This window comes from Anolis sagrei, chromosome 2 (assembly GCF_037176765.1).
Source record: "Anolis sagrei isolate rAnoSag1 chromosome 2, rAnoSag1.mat, whole genome shotgun sequence".
Classification (NCBI taxonomy): domain Eukaryota; kingdom Metazoa; phylum Chordata; class Lepidosauria; order Squamata; family Dactyloidae; genus Anolis; species Anolis sagrei.
This window is the reverse complement of record NC_090022.1, coordinates 111,775,505-111,799,828: the sequence shown is the minus strand read 5'-3', so window position 1 is coordinate 111,799,828 and position 24,324 is coordinate 111,775,505. Positions and strand designations below refer to the sequence as shown.

Below are 24,324 nucleotides of genomic sequence, written 5' to 3'. Positions count from 1 at the left end.
TCAGTGATTGAAGGGACACGCCTTCTGCCAATCGGGTGTGTGCCTTTTCTGCTACGTCCGCTGGCCTGAAAGCCAATCGGGAGAAGAGGGCGCGGCGGGCCAATCCGCTCAAAGAAGACGCGTTCTAGGCGAGACCACAGCCGCCGGATCGGTAGGGGTGTGCTTTGTTGCGTCGCCGGTCCCTTTATGACGCGCGCATCGCACGTCGCCAGGAAGGGCTGAGGGCGCTCCCCTCTCGGCCTCGTGAAGGAAGGCGCGCCCCCTCCTGACGCCCGCTTTCCCCTTCAAAATGGTCTAGCCCGGCGCCCGGACACGTGACTTCTCTCCAAGATGGCGGCGGCGGCGGCGTCTAGTTCGGCGCCTGGTCCCTCGGCGGCCGAGGCGGACGAGTTCGAGGATGCGCCCGACGTGGAGCCGCTGGAGCCGACGCTGAGCAACATCATCGAGCAGCGCAGCCTGAAGTGGATCTTCGTGGGCGGGAAGGGCGGCGTCGGCAAGACCACCTGCAGGTCAGCCCCCTCCCAAAGCGGGCGGCCGGGCGGGCGGAGCTGCTCCTCGGGCACCAGGACAGAGAGCGGGCCCTGCCGCCAAGGCGCTGCCCGTCGGCCAAGGCCACACGCGGGGCTTCCCGGCCTTGGGCCCTCCGGGGGTTGGGAATTCAGCTCCCAGGGGCCCCAGTCGCTGCTCCATGTCATGGGCCGCCCTTCAGATTCATGCTGTTCCACACCACTTTGACTGCCATGTTTCATTTTGTGGGAGTTGCGGTTTTAGTTAGGTATCAGCACTCCAGGGCAGAGAAGGCTGAAGGCCTCATAAGACTACAGTTCCCATAATTCCGTAGCATTGAGCCATGGGCTTAAAGACACGGATGTTCAGCTGTGCTTATACTGTTTAATGTTGTTTATTTTGTTATATTGTTTTTGTTAGCACCTTGTTGATATGCGTTTTAATGTATTATGTTTTAACGGTTCTCTTGGGTTGGCCCCGTGTAAACTACCCAGGGAGATAGAGGTGGGGTATACAAATAAAGTTATTATTATTATGGAGACAAAGGTATGTCAAACTGCGTCCATTCTTCAGTGTATGTTTGCCACAAGATTGTGTTTGCACTATCATTTCACTCTGCCTTTTCAAATGAGATAGATCCCTCTAACACCAAAATTGGCCACTGCTGTGAGCTCAAGTACAGCAGTCCAAAGGGGCTGCTGTTTAGCACATCCCTATTAATGTCTACTCTGATCTAGATTGTAGAGCGTAAGATTGTAGCCTAAAGATGGAAATTACAATCTTGCATATGTTGTCTCAAAGCCAATTTTAGTATATTGAGGGAGATCTTTTTTCTATATTTTTTATTTACTACATTTATATCTCGCCCTTCTCACCCCAAATGGGACCTGGCATGGCTCACAAGAGAGGCACAATTCAGTGCCTTGATACACATAAAAATAACAGCATAAACTTTAAAATCACATAATTAAAACTTATCACTTAAATGATTACTTAAACACACACAGTCCAAAGGCCTGGTATATATATTACCATATCGCATATATTACTATATTATTAGATGTGGAATTACAGTAAGTTACCACCGAGAATAAAGACAAATAGAGCCATTTGTGAATATCTGATTCCAATGACAAGAAAAAGTATTAATGTGTTTTAAGAAACGCTACGTTTTAAAATTTGCCTTTTTGGGCTATTCATGTCAGCTGCAGTGGCTAATTTTGGTGTTCATGGGGGGAGTGTGAGCCACTAGAATATTTTGTTTCCTGATAATTCTTTGAACATATTCAAAAGGCTAACATAGAGATAGACAAGCCATGAAAGGTATAGTTTTTTCTCATGTTATTGTAACCTTCAATGCACCCTGGTTTCTCCTAAATCAAGAAACCATATTGGAAGTTATGATTATTAAGAGTGAATAGATCAAAACTGTCTAGAATGGTAATGCTATGGCAGTAGAAGGATCAATGCAGATTTTTGTTTGGTTGGGTTTTTTCTCTGTACCATATCAGTAACTACATCTTGTTTCATTTTCTGGATCCAGCTGCAGCTTGGCTGTGCAGTTGTCCAAAGTGCGAGAGAGTGTCCTCATCATCTCCACTGATCCTGCTCATAACATCTCAGATGCTTTTGATCAGAAATTCTCCAAGGTTCCCACCAAAGTTAAGGGCTATGACAACCTTTTTGCCATGGTGAGTGTGACCCGGAGGGAACCAGGCAGGCAAAGCAATTGTTTTTGTGTAAAAATTTGTGCTTCAGTCCTTTTTCTGTAAGGTAGAGATAAAGGTTTCCCCTTGACATTAAGTCTAGTCGTGTCTGACTCTTGGGTGTGGTGTGCATCTCTGTTTTTAAGCTGACGAGCCAGTGTTTTCTGTAGACACCTCCAAGGTCATATGGCCAGCATGACCACATGGAGTGCCGTTACCTTCTTGCCAAAGTTGATCTACTCACATTTGCATGTTTTCAAACTGCTAGGTTGGCTGGGGTAAATAGCAGGAACTCACTCCACTCCCTAGATTCCAACTGCTGACCTTTTGTTCAGCAAGTTCTGCAGCTCAGCAGTTTAACCTGCTGCGCCACAGGGGGCTCCTTTTTTGTACATGACCTGAAATAAAGTTGCCAGTACCTATCTTCAGTATTGAATTTTAACAGCAGCCTGATGATACAAATGAATTGAAGAAAACTTTGCTAGATAATTTATTTCTTTGCCAACTAAAGCAGTATTCAATATAGCTTCTTAAATATCCAGGCACTATATTAGAAAATAGCTCCTTTTGGTCTAATAAGATTAATGCAGGGGATGTGAGGTTAAGAAGGAGATTAGATAGGAACTGCTTCAACAAAGTAAATGAGTGGAATTAAGTAACAGGGACAGTGTTTTAAAAGACTGGAAACATGATTTTTAGTTGCTGTCCCCAACTCATAGTACTACTCACTTACAGAATCGGGATGGAGGGGATATAAAACCGTATTTCCTCAGTGACAACCTGATGTCTAAGACAAAATACTCAGATTAATAGAAGAGTCTGTAAAGAGTACATTTCTTCTTGTTATCAAAAGTCTATATACAAACCTTGTCTCAGGACTGATGCTATTTTTCCAGGACAAAGGAGATTATGGCACAGAATTAACATTGAATATAATCTTGGGCTGTATGAATATCTTTTAGTGAGTTAAGACTGTGGACCAGAAAGAAGAAAAACATGAGTACCGTAAAATTAACTTTTATGAGTTGAAGCTAGGATAAGTTGTCTGTGAGGAAAGACTAGTAGTGCTTAGGCTGTTCGAGGAAAGGGGTTGTGTGCCTTCAAGCTGTTTCTGATTTATTGCAACACTAAGTAACCTACCATAAGAGTTTTCTTGGCAAGATTTGTTCACAGTGAGGTTTGACTTGCCTCCCTTTGAGGCCGAGAGAGTGTTACACACCTAAGGTCACATGGTGGGTTTCCATGTCTGAGCTGCAATTCAAACCCTGGTCCCCAGTTTAATAGTCCAACACTCAAACCCCAGTACACCTTGGAGGTGGAGGAAAAAACGTGCTCATGAAGTGGAGAAATCGATATAGGAGAAATTATTTTCCCTTTAAAAATGCCAGAGCCAGTGCCATAAAATTAACTCAAACATTGGGAGATTCGGAACAGTTGACATCTTCATAGAGCATGTAATTTAGAGATAGTGATGTTCACACACAGTTGGTCTTAAAATGGCATTGGATATTTAATGGGAACTAAATATGAGGGTGGGTCTAAAAGTTTTGCCTCCCACCCTCGTACATTGTTCTGCTAATCAGGATGGCTATTATTTTCAGTATCAGGGCACTGTGTCTCTAAAGTACAGCTATATGGGTGTGATAACACTTGCTTCCTAACTATGGGTTTCCCATAGGCCTATTGTTGGCCACTCTAAAATAATGCTAGATAGATGTTTAGTTTGATATTTAGTTTGATTCAGCTTAATTTTTATGTTTTTAAAACTGGCTGTACTGGCTAGGAACTGCATACTTTTAAACTGCATACTCTTATTCACTAAAACAATTAAATTTAAATATGAATGTCACTTAATTTTTTTTCTGTGTTTTTTTTTAAATTAGCCACAGTAGTTCATGTACCGGTAATTTTCCAGTCAGGTGACAGTAGACCGTGTATGACGTGAAGGATCTCTGATCAGAGAGAATTTGAACTGATCTGGTCTTCTCCCCAGCTGGCATGCTGCTGAAAGCTGAAGATACAGTATAGTCAAAATACCTCCGCTTACCAGCTACCCTACGGAGGGTGCAGCCAAAGGGAAACTCACAAATTAAGAAACAGGCTACCTGTACTCAGCTCTTGAAAGCAGCCCCCTTTCTGAGTGCTAAACCCAGTGGGGAACCTAGCTGTGCAAAGCCATAAACCTCTCCCCTCCAAGAAAATAATTCATCTCCTTCATCTGCTGAGAGAGGTGTGCAGCTCGGGTATAAGCCAGGCTTCCCAATAGATTTGGCATCTGGGAAGGGTGTTGCTTTCAGGAACTCAGCACATGCAACCTGGTTCCCCTCGGCCCTCATCTTCATCCACACAGAGGGTCTTCACATGTAACTACACCTGTGTGTTACAACTTGCGTTATTGTTATATTATTTGAAATTACTTTGAGTAATCTGTTTTTAATTGCTAAAAAGTATTTACTGTATGTTAATGTTTTAAAACTATTGTTACTATTTATTGTTTTAAATTTATTTAAAAACCACCCCGAGATCATCTGAGATAGGCCAGGATATAACTATTTTAATTAATTAATAAAATAGGGTAAGATTCAGCCAATTGTTAAATACATCTAAGTATTGTTAATGTTAATATGGGAGTTCAATATATGTTTTTTTCTCTTATCTTGATAAATGTATAAAAATGCTTATGGGAAATTACATGAATAACTCTGTCCATGTTGTGGGTTTCTTTTGTGGTAACTTTTTGAGAGATTACATAATTATTGTGTATTTTAAAGGTACTGATTTGCAAAATCAAGAAACCAAGTTCAAGAAATTCAAGCACTGAATTTCTCATAAGAAACGTGAGAATTAAACTTTCAGTGTGTGTGCATCTGAGGAATTCTTAGTATTGTCGAAGGCTTCATGGCCGGAATCACTAGGTTGCCGTGAGTTTTCCAGACTGTATGGCCATGTTCCAGAAGCATTCTCTCCTGACATTTTGCTCACATCTATGGCAGGCATCCTCAGAGGTTGTAAGGGCAATACAGCCCGGAAAACACGGCAACCTAATTCTTGGTATTTTTTCACAATGCCAAAATTTTGATTCCTCCCTCTTACTGACACCAAAACCTCTACTTTTCTTTTGCCAATGTGTTGCTGAAACCTTGTGGCTGTACTTGTTCCTTAGGAGATTGATCCCAGCTTAGGTGTGGCTGAACTTCCTGATGAGTTCTTTGAAGAGGATAACATGCTGAGCATGGGCAAGAAAATGATGCAAGAGGCAATGAGTGCTTTTCCTGGGATTGATGAAGCCATGAGCTATGCTGAAGTGATGAGGTGAGAAGAACAGTGATCTGTGGTGCCCTCCCCCCTCCCCGGCTTGTTTGTTTTGGAGAGCAAAACATAAAATATATTTATTTTAAATCATGCTCTCAAGAGACCAAAACATCAGTAGACTTCGTTAAAAGGTAACATAGTTGATTTACTCACAAACATCATGTATTCAGCATACAAGTACATTGCTTATTGGTTCAAAGTTTATCAATCTGTTCTCTAAAACATTCTGTTTTAGTCTTTTCTTTGTTACATACAGACAAGCATTCTCTTTAGTCTAATAATTACTGAACATTGATTAAGTAAAGACTAACTATCCACTGCAGCATACTGACACTGACTGATTTCTAAACTGTACTGCTTCTGAGGTAAAATATACTTAGTGACTCTGAGGTAAAAATGGCTTCCAAAATGGAGACTCAGTCTGAATAGTCCCAGTTCTGGTCACATGGTCTGAGGTCCCTCCCACAACCTCAAACAACATAGAGTTAAGGGGGAAACTGCATACCACTATATACATACAATATAGTAAGCAATCACAATTATATTCATACCAAATACTAGTATAGGAGGCTTGTAGAAGGTTGCTATTTCCAACATACTCCACCATACTCTTGAGGCAGCATGTACCACTATCAAACACTCTTATTATCAGGACATTTTCCTAGTGCGTATGTGGAATCCCTTTTTCCTGTAGTTTGAATCCATTACTTTATGACCTAGGCCTCTTCTACACTGTCATATAAAATCCAGACTATCTGCTTTGAACTGGATTATATGGCAGTGTAAACCCATATAATCAGTTCAAATAAGATAATGTGGATTATCTGTTTAGATAATCTGGATTATATGGCAGTGTAGAAGGGGCCCTAGTTTCTGGATCAGAAGAAAACAAGATTGCTCCCTCCGCAGTGTGACATCCTTTCAGATTTTTAAACCTGGTTTATCATGTCCCCCCTTAATCTATCACAACATAAATTCACAACATAGATTTTGTTGTGTCCAATATGAAATCCACATAAATTTTTCCTCACAGACCTAAGCAACCACTAGCACTCATCAAACATAGCAGCTATAGAGAAGTAGAGAAAAACCTAAGGATGGGACAAGATCTTTACTGTGTGTAGTATCACTTCATTTATAATACACAAATAGTGAAAAGTGTAGTGATTTGTGCATTGGACTATGACTCTGGAAACCAGGACTTGAAACATCACTCAGCTACTAGGTTTCCTTGGGTATGTCACTTTTTCTCAACCTTGGAGGAAAACAAAGGCAAAACCTACCAAGAAATCCCCGTAATAGGTTCATTTTAAGTTTGCCATAAGTTGGACATGAATTGAAGGCTCACAAAAACTGCAAGGGTTATGCCATAAAGAATTTCTGTTTCACACTCTCGGGAATCCTTTCTAAAACATTTGCTTTGTAAGATGAAGAGTTGCAGATGGAGCTCCATAAACGGCTGTGCCATTAGGAATAATAGGCATAGGTAGGCCCTTCTTTGTTTATCAGATTTCCGAGGCTGTTAATGATGTGTTTTTCTTTTCTCTCTTTGGCCTATATAGGTTGGTGAAAGGGATGAATTTTTCTGTGGTGGTGTTTGACACAGCGCCCACTGGGCACACGCTCAGGCTACTCAACTTTCCCACCATCGTGGAGAGAGGACTGGGCCGCCTGATGCAGATTAAGAATCAGATCAGTCCCTTCATATCCCAGGTAAAAGGGGAGAAGAGCAAACAACAAGAGTTTCCCTGTTAATAATGCCGTGTTGTCTTTTTATTTATTTTTTTAAACGCTTCATCTTTTATCACGTTGAGGCTCCTGCCTAGGCTCTTTTACCTGCAGTGTTGTACATTAAACATAGATTTGTGATCTGCTTTCTGATGGAAAATAGACTTCATTGTGGATCCTTTTTTCTTTTTTCTTTTTTTTGTTCTTTATTAGATGTGTAACATGCTTGGCCTGGGAGACATGAATGCTGACCAGCTGGCATCCAAGCTGGAGGAGACCCTTCCTGTCATCCGCTCAGTCAGTGAGCAGTTCAAAGACCCGGCAAGTATACTGCCAAGTAGGAAGGGTTGGATGAAGGTGGACTCAAGCTGTACAGCACCACAGTATAAAATGGAAAAATGTTTTTCAATCTCGTCATTTTATCGGGTTGAGCATCAGTTAAACATAAGGTTGCTATATAATAAACTAATAATAATAATAACAACAACAACAATAACAATGAACTTTATTTCTATCTCTCCCTATCTCCCGAAAGGGACTAAGGGTAGTTTTTATATATTTTCTATCTTTTCTGTTTACTTTTGCACAAGTCCCTTAAATGAGCTTCTAAAAATGTTATGTCAATAGCCTTTCATCCATTGGAGGCTTCCGCTACATCCAGTCCATTGGGAACACTGCATCTGTTACTGTATGCCTGTATACAGGGAATTATCACAGGACTGAGTACCAGCTCCAATGCTAGAGCCCAAATTAGAGGAAATCTTGTGCTTAGTGAAGCCCTGGTGTTGTGGCTTTTTCCCTCCTGTGTAACAACTGCTTCACAGAGGCTTTTGCTTAACTAAACAGCAGTAATGTTCCACCCAAATTCTAAAAGATAACTGCTTTAAAAACCTTTACTTGTGTTAATATGTATTGTTCTTTGCTGTGGTATTCTTTCTGATTTATGGTTACTATAATACAAGGGGAAAATATTTGAGACAGGCGTTGCCTTTGCCTTATTCTGAAGCTGAGAGTGTGTGACTAGGCTAAGGTTGTCTGTTCAGTTTTCCACAGCAGAGAAGGGGCTTCAAACACTAATATGTAGAGTTGTTATTTTGTGGTCAGACTACCACACCATGCATGGTACTTTACAGCATCACATTTAAAAAAAAAAAAGAATACCTTTATCTAAAAGTGTAGGTCATTATTTCTCTGACGGTCTGATGTGGGAGGCAATTTCTCCCTCAATGTGCTCAGGGTTGATACCATACTTGTACATGTTACAATTGTTTCTTTCATAGAAACTTGCCAGGGACTGAAACTGGTCCAGCAATGGTGTAAAATAGATTTGTGACAGTAGGGGGAGACAATAGATGGCTGCAAGTAAATACTATTTTTTAGGTTTAATTCATAAACCATTACATATTTATTTGAGTGTTTTACCTGACCTTCTCAAACTGTAGTAGCAGTCTAGCTGCAAACAGAATCCTCCAATAAAAATGAGGCTGTTATGCCTCAGAAGAAATGAGACCTCGAATGAACAGTTCTGGTTTTGGATTATTAGGGACTAGGTCAAGATCCTTATGAGATGGGCAAGAATCACACAAGCTCTATGTGGGGTGTGATGTTCAAAATAGATTTGGCAGGTTCAAAAGGAATGTCCCCCATTCCAAATCTTTGGTCCAAAATATGAATTGCTGCTCCTGGAAGCCCTTGAAAATTCCCCTGGGAGTTAGACTCAGGGCTTATTTTGGGGAAATCGGCTAGTTCTGAAAAATGTGGCATGTGGTGGATCCCTGTGAGGTACACTTTCCGCCCGGACCTGCCAAACTTGTCTCCATGCTTCAAGAAGATATCCTTATTTAAAGCATTTTTACCCTGCCCTTCATCCAAACATTCTTCCAAAGCACCTCATAGGTTGTTAATTCGCCAATTTCCTGTTCTCAGGCTTACAATTTATAATGGCATGAAACACAAGGAAAAGACTAAACTATGCCTGTCCAAAGTACCAGTGAGTTTGCATTATAAATGTTAGTTGGGCTATCCATTCATAGTAGCTCCTTTTATAAAATCAGTTAATACATGACAGTAAAAAAAATTTTTTTACCCATATAGTAAAAATGTAAAAGTAAAGGTTTCCCCTGACATTAAGTCCAACTCTGGAGCAGGGCGAGGGTGCTCATCTCCATTTCTAAGACGAAGAGCTGGCATTGTCCGTAGACACCTCCAAGGTCATGTGGCTAGCATGACTGTATGAAGCACCATTACCTTCCCACCATAGCAATACCTATTGATCTACTCACATTTATATATTTTCAAACTGCTAGGTTGCCAGAAGCTGGGGCTAACAGCGGGAGCTCACCGTGCTTCCCAGATTCAAACCAACAATCTTTTGGTCAGCAAATTCAGCAGCTCAGTGGCTTAACCTGCTGCACCACCGGGGGCGGGGGAGGGGCTGTATAACACAGTATATCAATTCTGGTCACTTTGGCCCTCTGTGGGGTGGGGTGGGGGGGCGTCTTTGTCCTCTAGCAGCTGGTTTGGACATCTGATGTTTGAATTTTGCTGGAGTTGGGCCCACAAATTAGAAGATGGGTGCCCCTCCAGATATTCTTCTACTGCAGCCTCCATCGTCCTCCACTTTTGGTTGGGCTCTTCAGGGCTGATGGGAGAATCAGACCAATAGCACTTGGAGGCTACATATGCTCAGCCCTCACCTGGAGGGAGGGAAGATAAAGCTTCAGCCTTTTGGGCAGTCTTTGAATCTAATTGTAAAATCTGATGCACATCCAAGGCAACTGTACTGGTTCTTGCACATTCTTTTCTAACCAAAGTGCTCCAAGGCTGCTGTGGGAGCTGACATTTGCAAGGCAAAGGAGCAGGACTTTGGGATTGCATGCCTCCTGGCCATGCTTGTAGCAGTGCCTCAGCTAGAATGGGCCATCTGCAAACCAATCAGCTTCAAAAGTCTGTTAGGCTTCTCTTTGGAAAATGCTGCAAACTTTTTAAATCTTCATGAATATTCTTTCCTTGAGAATAGTAGCTTCTTTCTCTTTTTTATAATCTGAAATGCATCTCCCGGACCACTGTTTTAGCACATATTTCCCCATAGAAGTATGTTACAGAAAAGCAGTAGGCCCCCATGCTGTTGCAACAAAGGCATTTACGGTATCTTTTGTAGGAAAGCTCTCTGGAACTTAATATTTTGCTTCTAGGTTGTGAACTATCTTTTAATAGAAGTGTTCTTTATTCTGAAAGAGGATTGTCACCTACACCTGCATGCATGAGATTGTGACCTGGCTGATTAATTATTTGGATTTTTCCTCATAAAGATGGAAAGGACTTTAAAGGAAAGAAGGTGCACCATCAAATCCTCCTCCACAATATATGTGGTTGTAAGGTCTTGCATGGGCTGCAAAATCTGCCATTTATTAATGGGTTGGTGCTTAATATGCAACTGCATGTCTTACAGTTAAAGCACTATATTCATATGAGAGCTCTGGTTGGTTACTTTTTTGCAATACAGGACCCAGGATTCCCTGATCAGCTTGGTCAGTGCTGGACGATTCTGGGAATAGTAATTATAAAAATGGCAAAACTGATTTATTTGAATTAGAAATTAGCATTAAGTGAATCTATCTTAAATGAGGAGAGCTAAGTAATTTGCAGGCAGTCCATTGCCTAATACCTTTGGTGATTAACTAATTACCACAGGTGACCAAATGAGTCTCTAGATTTTGTTATGGGGATCTAAACTCCTATTCGCCCTTAAAATGAAATCTTCACGGCTGGAAGAAAAAGGTAGCTTTGGGTCATATGTTTTTATGTACCTTCAGTTGACCTTTCCACTTAGCACTATCCCATGAATTTCATAGGGCTTTTTCATAGATGGTTTTGCCTGTTATATCTTCTGAAAAATAGCCTACAGCACCTTTTTTTCAATGATGGTCTGCTATCCAAGTACTAATCAGGAATGACTCCATTTAGCTTCCAAGATCAGATGGAATCTGGTGCCTTTGAGGTATTTAGGCCATCTATTCCTGGTCCTGCCTTTTTTCTCTCCCCTTTCCTTCCTGCAAATAAAATGAGAGGGATGTTACAGGGACTAGAAGCTGCCTACATGCTGTGCTTTATCTCTGATTTAAAATGCAGGGAAGAATAGCCATGGGTCTAGCTTGAGCGCCTCCTTCTCTGCACCTCTGGTGATGAGACAGTGCCATACTGTTAATTTTTCAGCCAATCTTTTAAACAGGGGGATACAGAGACAACCATGGAGTATGTACACATTGTGTACAGTTTCTCAGCCTCCTATACACTCCCAAATTTCTTCCACAATATATTTCCCCATTCTTCAGATAGAGGGGACACTTGTAAAGAAAATAGACTGGAGAGACAGGTGGTAAGTAATTGTAGAACAGGAGAGGAGAGGAAACACGTCTGCTATATGGCCCATAGTTTTGTTTTCTGCCCCTGAAAAGGAGGTAAAATCAAGGGAGGAAAATAATAGACAGACAGATGGTGATTCTATGTGATCTCACTTATAACTCTGAATTAATCTTCCTGTTTCTCCTCCTCAGGAGCAAACCACATTTATCTGTGTCTGCATTGCTGAGTTCCTATCTCTGTATGAAACAGAACGGCTCATCCAGGAGCTGGCCAAGTGCAAAATTGACACGCACAACATTATAGTCAATCAGTTGGTCTTCCCTGACCCCGAGAAGCCCTGCAAGATGTGTGAGGCACGGCACAAAATCCAGTCCAAATATCTTGACCAGGTATGATTGGGGGCAGTTCTAATTTCCTACCATCCATTTATGGGGACGGAGCAGGGTTAAACTACTTTAGATTGAAAGAAGGGTGTTATTATGTGAGAAAGGATGTACCAATGGTTCATTTTGACTAAATGAGTGCAGAAAACTGAGAGGATATAACCACCAGAGAGAAAATGTAATGCCTTTAGATTAGATAACATAGATTGTTTGTAGTTATTGGTTTTTTTATGCTTAGGATGTAGTAGTAAAAATAAAATTTAAAAGAATCTAAAGCACAGGTCCAGCTACCTGTGTGTGGTCTACTCAAATCAAGCAACAGTTCTCTGATACAACCCTTTTAAGATCTGCTATCCCTTTGTGAGTGGAATTGCCAAGAGATTGACTTCTGGTAATTAAACTTGCAGTCTGTTGCATGACCTGAGCTGTGCCCACATTACTTTTTCCATTGAATTGCATTTTGATCAAGTTAGGGTCATTCTTATTTTATTTTTGCCTTCATCCTGTAGATTCCTTTCCCAAAACATTCCCAATCCTAGTGTCATGGCTAATTTATTGTCACTGCAAAAATCCATGTATCTAAAACTGGACGTGGCAACTGGGTAGCTGAAGGCGGCAAGAAGCAGATTTCTTTTCCTGTTTATGCTGCTGTTTGTGGGGTTTAGTGCTTTGTTTGTTCCATTTGATGTGGAAATTCTTTTTTTCCTTAATGCTTGATTCTGATTTTATTCAACCACCATTTTTAATCGATAATTTTAGATCAATAGGAGGGGATCAGGAATCAGTACTTACATAGAATACACATGTACATGTTCATGGCTTCTGTGAATTTGATTATAGACTTTAGATCTGCCATTGGGTTAGAATCATGAGAGGGCTTCCTCTAATAATGCTGTTCAGAAAGCATTCTCAGTGTTGCATGTGGTAGATTTTCCAACCAACAAGGCACAAAATGTGTCAGTGAAAGCTGTTTTTGATTCTTTTGGCTGGGCTCCTATGAAAGCGTTTGTGAGTGTTAGGTTCTCCTTTGAGTGATGTTGTGCTCTTTCCTTCTCCTTCCAGATGGAAGACCTCTATGAAGACTTTCACATTGTAAAGCTGCCCCTTTTGCCCCACGAAGTCCGAGGGGCTGACAAAGTGAACACCTTCTCAAGTCTGCTGTTGGAGCCGTACAAGCCCCCCAGTGCAAAATGAAGCCCCACAGACTGGTTTCCCTGCCCCACCCTCTCCGCCTTTCCATTCCACGCCAGCCCTTCCCTGCCTCTTCTCTGCTGGAGCTCTGCCCTTCCAGGGGCCTCTCATCTTTCTAAAGTGTGTGGTTGACAGGCTTGTGGTGGGGTTGGAAGAGGCAGCATGTGTCGTTCATACTTAGTTCTGTATACCTTACTCCTTGGGACCTCTCCCCACCCCACCCCAGCCAGCCACAGTGTTGAATCCATCCCCCCGCCCCCTCAATTAACCAACTAGCTAATTTAAACTTGGGTCCATCTCTTTTCTAAATTTCTGCCACTGATATCTTCCTGGATCATGTCTCTTGGGGCTGATGCTGTTGCGGCTGAAATCCCAATCAGGTGCTTCAATAACACAGAGACTGTCAGTCCACTTACAACACTAAGGCCATCACTACTAATGGGAAGTATGTAAATAAAGTACAAGGGAATTAAGTTAGCTGCCGCTTGTCTAACCAGACTCGTTTCATTTGTACCAGAAATTTCTGTAGTGGTTGGAAGAACACTTAGAAGTTCTACTGGGGTGGTCTTTGCCAACACAGAAAAATAAAACCTCTAGGAAAGGTGTTACCTGCTTTAAAGATTACTTGGTTTGTAGCAGGTTTGGAAGATCTATCAACTCCACGCATGCAGCTTCCCTCAGGAATTTTTGCAGCCCTCACCAGCATAACCACCAACTCGACTGGAGTCATGTACCTTATTCAAATATAGGAGCCCACTTCTAGAAGTGCAATGCTATTTAATAAAAGAGATGTGCAAGTTGTTTTGCCACTGCTACCCTCGCAATTCTGAGAGTGGGGTTGTAGGCACTAGTGTTTATTTGGGGGAGGAGGGATTCAACCCCCTCTCCCAAGTTTCCCAGTCCTGATTTAAAGTTATGGAAAGATTAGGAATGAGGCTACCTCATGCTGCTGGTCAGCTTTTCACACTGGAAAGTAGAGGTATGGGCTTGTATAGAGGTATCAATATTGGAAGGAAAAACACAGGTCCCTAAGACTTTTGGAGGTGTACATATATAATTTTTCTAATGCCTTGGAGTCTGCACCCTTTTTGCAAGGGATAACAGTATTAACATTTCATAGCATGCAAAATCTGACGTGTGCATAGAAACATCCGGTCGCAAAAGAGACTACTGGGAAAAGATGCATTGAAGATGTGGTTCCAGTGCAGTAGTCTGTGGCAGAACTGGAACTACTGCATATAGGGTCAGTAACTGGATTTTGCCAGTGTCTCTGTGTGATCTAGTATTTGAAAAACTAGTCTGTTTTAGGGCAGACTAGGTGAGGCAATAGCTAAAAAGAGTGAAAGAACATCTTATGGGGGCACAATATGGGTAGCCATTGGCACAATAGTTCTGCCAGCAGTGGTTTTTGATTGGGGAAACGTGCTTCCTTCACACTGCATAGCTTAGCCTCCTCCTTCGCATGGCTTACCATAAAAAGGCTTTAAACTGTATCCCAGAAAGGCCAGGGCCATGGCCAGAGTTTTGCCCAACCTGAGCAGCTCTGGTTCTCTCTACTTCCATTCCTTTGCCCGTTCCAGGGGCAAATGCAGTGAAGCCCCTTTCCTTCTCTCTTACAATTTTAACAGTTGCAGAACAAATAATTTGTTGCATCTTTAAAAAAGATTGTAAAAAGGAGAATTAGAGTTACTCACAAACTGTCAGTCTTTTGGGTGGTTCCTTAGCAAGTCCAACAAGTTGCTCTTACGGTTAGAGCCCTCCTAAGGCACCCTTACAATTTGACTGTAATGCAAGTTGTAAAAATCAACACACTAATGAATTGCAATTCTGAATATTTCTTGGGGGCTGTATGACATGTTTTTTGTGAAGTTAATATATTTTGTATGTAAGCCAGTGTGTTAGAAGCATGTACTGTACAATGTAATATATTTTATTTAGTATTTCCAGTGGGAGGAGGCAACTTTGTCTTTTCAAAAATAACATATATTTAAGCAGAGCTGTGCTTGCAAGTGCAGCACAGCTCATTGGCAAAGCACTAAAAGCAGACTAAGTTTCTGGAAAATCACAATGGGTAGGGAAGAAGATAAGCAATTGCTTAACATTGGATATGTAAAGCATGACGTTTTGGTCGTCTGTTCCAGGACAGAATGCTCTGGCAGCGGGTAAATCTTCCACGAGAAGTAAATCTTGTAAAATAAAACCTTCCTCAAACAATCTAGCAAATTAAAATTTCTTGGTGGGAAGGTCATTTATGGTAATTGAGCTGTGTTTATATTCTCTAAACTCCAGTTAACTCATGTCCAAATAATCATTATTTATATTATGAAGATTCTTGTCCCATCCAAACAAGAAAACATGACAGAAAGCATGATTGACATGCCAAGGGCCCTGCAATATATTTTAAAAGGACCTCCAGTTCACTTCTGATCTTGCCAACTGAACTTCCATTTGAGCCCAAGGTTTTTGGGGAGAACAAAAATGGAGTAACAAATCTTGATCTCAACTTCCCAGCTTTAGGCAAAAATTGGTTCTCTAATCAAACATGTAGCCCCGTTTTTAAGCTTATGGCAAAGGAATTCCCCTTCCTGAGTTAAGGCTAGAATCATGATCTCTCTAACTCAGGGTCTCTACTCTGAGCATTTTCCAAAGCTATATTTATTCATTTTCAGTATTAAAAAGGAGGAAATTCTCTGGTGGCACTTTTGAAGATCAACAATTTGAGTATAAGATTTCACAGATTACAGCCTTTTGAGAGGAAGTTGTCCCCTGGATAAACATTGAAGGATATGAAACTGACTACCTCATCACACTAAAGAATGAATCCACTTTAAATCCAGTTGCTGCTTCTGGCAGAATTCTGGGGTTTGTAGTTTAGGGAGGAGCCTTTAACAGCCGCACTACACTACAAACCCCAAAATTCTGCAGGAGGCAGAAACCAGATTTAAAGTGGATTCATTCCCTAGTGTGATGAAGTGCTTAATAGAAATGAAAAAGGTGCTGATATGATGGTGGGAGTGACAACTGCAGGTCTTTTTTAATTGTTGTTATAAAAAACATCGGTGGGTTACTAATACAGCCAAACATTGATGAGCAGGTAGATATATGTATTCTACAGATAATGTTTAAGACAAGTCAAAAGGCAGAGATGCCCTATGGATGCACTCAGCTGAGGTGGATACAAAATTACAGCTGTGAAAAGTTGTCCATCCAGTGCCATAAAACATGCAGCAATGATGATCTGGAGATACAGAAAAAGACACTTAAAACGCCATAAACCTTGAAAGCCCTGGTTTAGCATAACTGACCTCTGCAAGCTAATGGTCAGGTACACTCAATTGCTAGGCTTTTAATTGTCTCTGAGGTTAGAAGGAAATGCATAATGCTGGTAGGAAAGTTGGTTCTCCTGAAAGCAGAGAAATGTTTTGAGGATATCTGTTGCATATACAACTGTAAAGAAAACCAGCGTGTGCTAAGCATCCATTATTTCTGTTCAAACCTCTACTGACAGATTGGGATTCCAATTATATTGTATCCCTTTTCAGTCCCTCATTGAAATTGTTTTGCCCAACAGCAGTCACTTGAGAAGATTGATAATCCTCCTTGGGACACTTACTTGAGGATCTTGGCCTTTCTGACCTGAATTATGCCCCCTTTTTTGACCATCTCCTCATTTGGATCTATAAAGAAAATCCACACATAAAGATTCCTATGTTCCATTTATATACTAAGTACTCCGTTTTCCTTTTTTCCTCACTGTTTAAATGGTTGCTAAAGAATCCATAGTCAAACATTTTACAATAAAATCAAATGTTAGTTTGTATAGGGCTTTTTTTTTCATTTCAGGAGTGACTTGAGAAACTGCAAGTCGCTTCTGGCATGAAAGAATTGGCTGTCTGCAAGGATGTTGCCCAGGGGACACCCAGGTGTTTCCCATCCTATGGGAGGCTTCTCTCATGTCCCTGAATGAGAAGCTGGAGCTGACAGATGAAAGCTCACCCCACTCCTCAGTTTTAAACCACGGACCTTTCAGTCACCAGTCTTGCCAGCACAAGGGTTTAACCCATTGCTCCACCGGGGGCAATGAGAGGCAGTTTGGCTGCAGGAAGTGTGGGTGCTGAACTGGCCCACCTGGAAGCCACTGTGTTGCTTCCTTGGGCAAGGGGCACTCCAGTTTTAGGGTCTGGTTAAAGAAGTGGGTCTCGGAATCACTGTGCTTTTCAAAGTAATTTAGACATGCTCAGAGTCAAAGGAACATGCCTCCCAAAGATCAAGTCCTAAAAATGGGTGAGTCAGTACTAACACTGAACAAAAAGATGATTTCCTGCCAATATCAGAAGGGATAGCAACCTCCATTCATAGCCTCCCCACTGTATTTCAGGTTTCCAAAAGGTTCTAAAGTCACGGTGGATATATTTTGCAAATGGGCATTATTTGACTAGTTCCAGTTCTTATCCCCTTCCTAGCAGGAGCTAGGTTGTGGGGGTTTTTTCAGACAATGTACCAAATTTTGAAACTCTAAAAATACAGAAGTTACTAAACTACATTTCATTAAATGTTTCAAAAGGTCATACTTTTTAGAGGGGCCTTAAAGTGAATGTAAATTCATTTATAGTGTAAAATTGGAATGGCCAGGAATTCAATTTATTTTGGAAGAGATTGCATTTTGTTATTTTCTCAGATAGATTTAGGTATCATTGCTTGAATTTATCTTTCATGTGCCAGGTAGTATGCATCAGTAAGTGAACAAAGACATTTTTTGACCTTTTTTAACCTTCTAGGTAAGAGCCAAGCTTTGCGCTCCTCATGAGTAATGTTTCTGCTTGGCAGCAGCTGCTGGCTTGTTTCTTCCCTGGGTGCAATGCGCCAGCTGAGCCCTGTTCTCCCCTGTCTCCTGGAACTGGTTGCTGTTGGCATGTGAGCTTGTATGATTATGAAACACCGCATCCTGGAGGTGTGTGCGGCTCTAGATGTGTGTTGTTCAGCTCAGACGGATGCCCGGGGTGGTGGTGGCAGTGGCATTATGTAAGCCGTGCTTTGGCGCTGTCTGGCACTCAGAGTCTGCCTCCTCCGCAAGAGGTGGTGGAGCTCATTAGCACCAGTGACCCGGCCAAGCCAGCGCCATGGGGCCAGAGGCCACAGCTGTGCTCTTAGCAGGGGGAAATGCAGCCCCTCTCTTCAGCCAAAACAACGACCCAGATTTGATCATAACAAAACGGGGAGGGGGGGGGAGAGCATTGGCTGCAGTGCCGCAAACATGTTGACTTCGAAGCCTGAGGCACGAGGTTCCAGAGTGTCACCATGGATTAGAACTGAAGCTATATGCTTTTTCATTAACTGTTAATATAGACAATAAAGGTATTCCCTGGAAGGAGATTTATTGTTTTGGTTGTACACATGGGGGTAATGCATAACTTTCTCAACCTGTTTGTTATTATTAGCTTTAAAGCTGGAGCCCCATGTGGCACAATGGGTTAAACCAGTGTTTCTCAACTTGGGGGTCGGGACCCCTGGAGAGGTTGCGAGGGGGTGTCAGAGGGGACACCAAAGACCATTAGAAAGCACAGTATTTTCTGTTGGTCATGGGGGTTCTGTGTGGGAAATGTGGCCCAATTCTATCATTAGTGGGGTTAAGAATGCTCTTTGATTGGAGATGAACTATAAATCCCAGCAACTTTGTTGTTCATTCGTTCAGTCGTCTCCGACTCTTCGTGACCTCATGGACCGGCCCACGCCAGAGCTCCCTGTCGGCTGTCACCACCCCGAGCTCCTTCAAGGTCAAGCCAGTCACTTCGAGGATGCCATCCATCCATCTTGCCCTTGGTCGGCCTCTCTTCCTTTTACCTTCCACTTTCCCCAGCATAATTGTCTTTTCTAGACTTTGCTGTCGCCTCATGATGTGGCCAAAGTACTTCAACTTTGTCTCTTGTATCCTTCCCTCCAATGATCCCAGCAACTACAACTCCTAAATGTCAAAGTCTATTTTCCCCAAATTCCACCAGTGTTAACATTTGGGCATATTGTGTATCCATGCCAAGTTTGGTCCAGATCCAACATTGTTTGTGCCCACAGTACTCTCTGGATGTAAGTGAACTACAACTACAAAACTCAAGGTCAATGCCCATCAAACCCTTCTCGTATTTTCTGTTGGTCATGGGAGTTCTGCATGCCAAGTTTTGTGGATTTCAGAATGCTCTTTGATTGTAGGTGAACTATAAATCCGAGTTACTACAACTCCCAAATGACAAAATCAACCCCCCCCCCCCCCAACCCCACCAGTATTCAAATTTGGGCATGTTGGGTATTTGTGCCAGATTTGGTCCAGTGAATGAAAATACACTTACATTATGATTCACAACAGTAGCAAAATTACAGTTATGAAGTAGCAACAAAAATAATGTTATGGCTGGGGGTCACTGCAACATGAGGAACTGTATTAAGGAGTTGTGGCATTAGGAACATTGAGAAACACTGAGTTAAACCCTTGTATTGGCAGGACTGCTGACCGATAGGTCAGTGGTTCGAATCTGGGGAGAGCAGGGGCAGCACCTGGGCAACGTCCTTGCAGACAGCCAATTCTCTCACACGAGAAGTGACTTGCAGTTTCTCAAGTCACTCCTGACATAAAAAAGAAAAGCTTTAAAGCTGACTCTGACTTACAGAGGCTGAACATAGGGTTTTCTTGCTAAGGTTCATTCAAGGGAAAACTCCCATTGCCCTCCTCTAGGCTTGCCCAATGTCACTCAGTGGGTTTCCATGACTGAGCAGGAATTCTTATCCCATTTTCCTTAGTGCAACACTCCAAACACTACATCATGCTGGCTCATCTCCTAACCTAAATTGTCCTCTAAACAAACTAACCTACGTGGAGCAATACAATGTTTGTTGATCTCCAAATATGTGAAAGAATGGAGATGTTCCTTTAACACTGATGACACTTCATTAGGGACTCACTTTATCTCCACCTAGTTTCTTCACAGGTATGTTATGAGGATAAAATTGAAATAATGTTACAATCTCAAACTTTGGGATATGTGTTGTCAACTTGGAGCGTGGACTTCAATTCTTCTTCTTCTTATTATTATTATTATTAAACTTATTTGTACCCCGCTAGCATCTCCCGAAGGACTCGATGCGGCTTACAAAGGCCAAGGCCTCAATACACAACACAACAATACACTCAAAGCAAATTAAAAACAATTAAAGCAGCATTAAAACAACAAAACCACAAGCAATAAACAATACATCAACAAGATAAAACTGGGCCAGGCCAGAGTAAAGGGTACAGGATTAAAAAGTGCTGATGTGACAGGTGATATTATAGGGCAAGTGCAGTGTGCAGTGTGTGGCAGTCTTAAATTCTAATAAAGTGCTTCTGGGACTTGGTATTGGAGATTTCCTAATCGGGGAAGGCACATCGGAACAGCCAGGTCTTCAAATTCTTTCTGAAGACTGCCAATGTAGGGGCCTGTCTAAGATCTTTGGGGAGAGTGTTCCAGAGATGGGGGGCCGCCACGGAAAAGGCCCTCATGTGCTCAGACATTATGGCTAATAGTCACAGAATTCTGGGAGTTGAAGTCCAATGAAACCAGAGCCCTTCTGACTCCGAACCACAGCTTTGGAGGAGGAAGGCTGGCTTACAGTCTATAATGAATGCTATCAGTGGGGTCAAGCCCTTATATCTGATTCATATTTTAAACATTATTTTTAGTACAGATAATAGTGCTCCGCAACCTGGAAAACTCAAAGGTGATAAACATGTTCCTGCAAATTTGCGAATTCAGATACTTCTCCTCCAGAGTGATATGCAAAGGGGGTAGATAACAAACCCACTTGTGTTGTTTACACATTCCAAAACCAACTTTGATCGTTTCTGACACAATAGCCTCAGATCTGCTAGCCTGATCTGGCACGTGCATGTGTATGCCCATGCCAGTAAGCTCCTAATTAATCCAAGTGGATTTAGATTTTATTTCCTTAGAATCGACACTTATGATATCTTTAATAACAAAGGAGTATTAGTCTGGGTTGAACCATGGCCCACATGACCGAGGCCAGGTCAGATCGAGTTGCACGTAGCCAACTAGCCTATGACACTTCACTTCTAAGCATAAGTGCACTTACATAGATAACATTGAGACTAAGTACGTGCTCCAGTAATAGCAAAGCCCATTTTTCGGAGATGCAATCCTCCAAATCAACATTGGGCTCTTTCATGTTATACAGTTATAGCCAGAATTGAACCAAAGGGACATATACACCAGCCATCTGCATTGAGCCAAACATTTGCCCATGGGAAGCCCATAATCAGGACACAAATACTTTGGCATCTCTGAAATGTGTGTCTTTATTCCCATGCTTCCTAGCATTGCTTCCAGACACTTGCTTAAAGTTCCTCTTGCCTTCTGGGATTAGCACAAGAAAACTAATCCATATGTTAAAAGGCAAAACAGGCTGGAACCCTACCTTATCTCAAGAGGCATGGCAAGTACTGTATTAAAGGGGGAATGGTAATCTAAGTACTATATAAAATGCAAAGCAAGAAGCAGTCACCAGATAGTGATGATTAGCTTGAACAGTGTGTGTGCACGCACATTCAAGTCCACTTCTAATTAACACACTGATTTCATTGAGCTTGCTTAGGCAAGGAGTGCTTAGAGTTAGGGCTCCCCCTGTTACGTTGGCTCCACTGGCTGCCAATCTGCTACCAAGCACAATTCAAAGTATGGGCTTTAGCCTATCAAGCTGGTTCTGGCCTAGATTACCAGTCCAAATGGGTCTCTCCCTATGAACCATCTTGGAGCTTAAGATCATCTGAGGAGGCCCTGCTCTCGGTCCTGCCTCCCTTGCAGGTGCAATTGAAGGAGACGAGAGACAGGGCCTTCTCAGTGGTGTCCCCTCAGCTGTAGAACTCCCTTCCCAGGGATATTAGATAAGCCCCCTCCCTTCTGACCTTCCACAAGAGAGTGAAAACGTGGCTTTGTGGCCGAGCCTTTAGAAAACTTTTGCAATAGATAGACTTGGAACAATGTGCAATAATTATTGGAATGGCCATGATTAAACTTGCAGATTATGTGTTTAACTTTAAATGTTTTAATTGTTTTACTGTACTTTTTAATTCTATTTTAATATTTATTTAAGTGTACATTGTGTTTTAAGGCATCAAATCATTGCCTGTGTGTAAAGTTGCCTTGAGTCCTCCCCGGAGTGAGAAATGTCATAAACAAACAAACAAACAAATAATAGAAGGGGTTGGCATTGCCTTCCTCTGCCATTTACCCTATAGCACCTGGGATTCCTGGGCAGTCTCCCATCCAAATACTAATTGGGACTGATCATGTTTAGCTTTAGAGATCAAATGGGATCTGGTGCCCTCAGGGTATTTAGGCTTACAGACACAAGCACCTATTGTTTAATCAAAGGGAACCTAAATGCGGACCAGATCTGATAAAATTCATGGGCTCACCCTAAGTCAGCAGGTGACTTGGAGACCCACACACATCACATACAATAATTGACTAGTAAATATCACTTTGCACATTAATATTAAGTTTTACTATTTGAGGTCTTGGAACTGCACTATAATTCTTTGTCAGGGTAAGGGACAGTCTATTATTGAGGGGATATAAATAAGACTTTAAAAAGTTGTCTCTATTGGGCTTTCAACTCCAAGGAGTTGGCTTCGGTAGCTGCCAAGGTATTTTGAAATTAGTACTCACACAAAAATTCCACATACAGATAGCCATACCCACCCATAGATGTTTCCTCACAGAGCCATGTGCAGTACACACAAACATTTACTGTTGATATGTTGTAAATTTCCTTAATTTTATGTCCAAGAACATGTCGTGTGCATTTTCAAGGAGATGGTGATGACAAGACGAAGCATCATGTTTTGAAATAAGTGTCTGATAACATTTTAATAGGGGAGGAGAAAGAAAGAGCGGTTGACAAGTTTGAGCAGGCAGCCAGGAGCCAGGCTTCCTGGGCCCAGTTGCAAAGGTTAGTTGAAAAGAGCCAAAGATGGGTCGGCATGGGCAGCTTTTACAGAAGCCAAGCAACAAGTCATGGGTAGGAAAATTGTGCCCTTTCAGGCTCTGATTCATGATTAGTCCTATCATCCTTCAGCATGTGCTAGACTACAGGGGACTATAGGATCAGCAATACCTGATGGGCCACAGCTCTGCTGTAAGGGTTTAGTAGTGTCCTCTGCCAAAGATGGAGTGCTTGTTTATGTGGAAAGGACTGCAAACGTGTAAACCACCCATTACATTCTCGTGGCTCATAAACACATACATTGACAAATATATTTTTCTATCTATTTAAAGGGTAAGTAATGACAGTTAGGTGTCTGTCAATACTAGTGTAACCTACTGATCTCAAAATATTGATCAAATCTTCGAGCTGAAAGAGTCCATGAAGGCCACCCAGTCTAACTCCCTACAATGCAGAAATACACAATCAATTATACTCCTTTTTGTCTCTGAAATCTATTAACTCTTGCCAGTTTCCTGCCTCCTTAGTATATTTTCCCACAGCACAATTCTAACTGGGTTGGAGATCTTTGTGGTAAGCAAATACATACCTTTTCAATATGGTTGCAAGTTCGAAAGGTTGCAGGTTTGAAGCCCTGGGTCGGCGTGAGCTGCCGACTGTCAGCCTAGCTCATTGTTTACCCAAGCAATTCAAAAACAGCTTTAAGTACCGCTAAAAGCGGGGGAGGTGTTTTACGACACCATAAAGAAAGAAGATCAGAAAATGCTGGGCTATCAAAAGGAAGGAGGATGTCCTTAGAGCTCTTCATCCCCTGGACTCAAGCCCAACCTTCCATGGCACCAAAAACAGCTGGACACTGAATCAAAACAAACCACCTCCTTCTGTTCTGTCTGTCTGTGTATATGTACTGTGATCTGCCCTGAGTTCCCTTCGGCAGAATATAAATACAGTGTCATTATTATTATTATTATTGCAGCTTTTGCTGTTGTTGTTTTAAAAGCTGTATCCTAGTTTCAGAATCACAAGTCACATGTTCAGATGGCTTGATCGCTTAAAGACTAACTTATCTGGATTTTGGTATGCGTTCAGCTGCATGGGTTGGGCTCTCTCATCTATCTGCTCATCTTATGGTACATCCA

General features: G+C 41.9%; 1 protein-coding gene across 1 annotated transcript; it reads left to right on the top strand.

Annotated features, from left to right (window-relative positions):
* Window positions 1-58: 58 nt before the first annotated feature.
* Window positions 59-15,406, top strand: GET3 (guided entry of tail-anchored proteins factor 3, ATPase). The gene is made up of 7 exons (XM_060764934.2): window positions 59-509; window positions 2,051-2,198; window positions 5,377-5,525; window positions 7,088-7,238; window positions 7,467-7,574; window positions 11,810-12,007; window positions 13,064-15,406. The coding sequence occupies exons 1-7, from the start codon at window positions 331-333 to the stop codon at window positions 13,193-13,195; spliced, it is 1,065 nt and encodes a 354-aa protein (XP_060620917.2). The 5' UTR covers window positions 59-330; the 3' UTR covers window positions 13,196-15,406.
* The last annotated feature ends 8,918 nt before the right edge of the window (window positions 15,407-24,324 follow it).

What these genes read in the sequence shown, in the direction of transcription:
- GET3 (XM_060764934.2), top strand. Translation starts at nt 331, where the DNA reads ATGGCGGCGGCGGCGGCGTCTAGTTCGGCGCCTGGTCCCTCGGCGGCC. An exon ending in ATGACAACCTTTTTGCCATG is followed by an intron (nt 2,199 to 5,376) that starts GTGAGTGTGACC and finishes CTTGTTCCTTAG; the next exon opens with GAGATTGATCCCAGCTTAGG. An exon ending in GTGAGCAGTTCAAAGACCCG is followed by an intron (nt 7,575 to 11,809) that starts GCAAGTATACTG and finishes TCTCCTCCTCAG; the next exon opens with GAGCAAACCACATTTATCTG.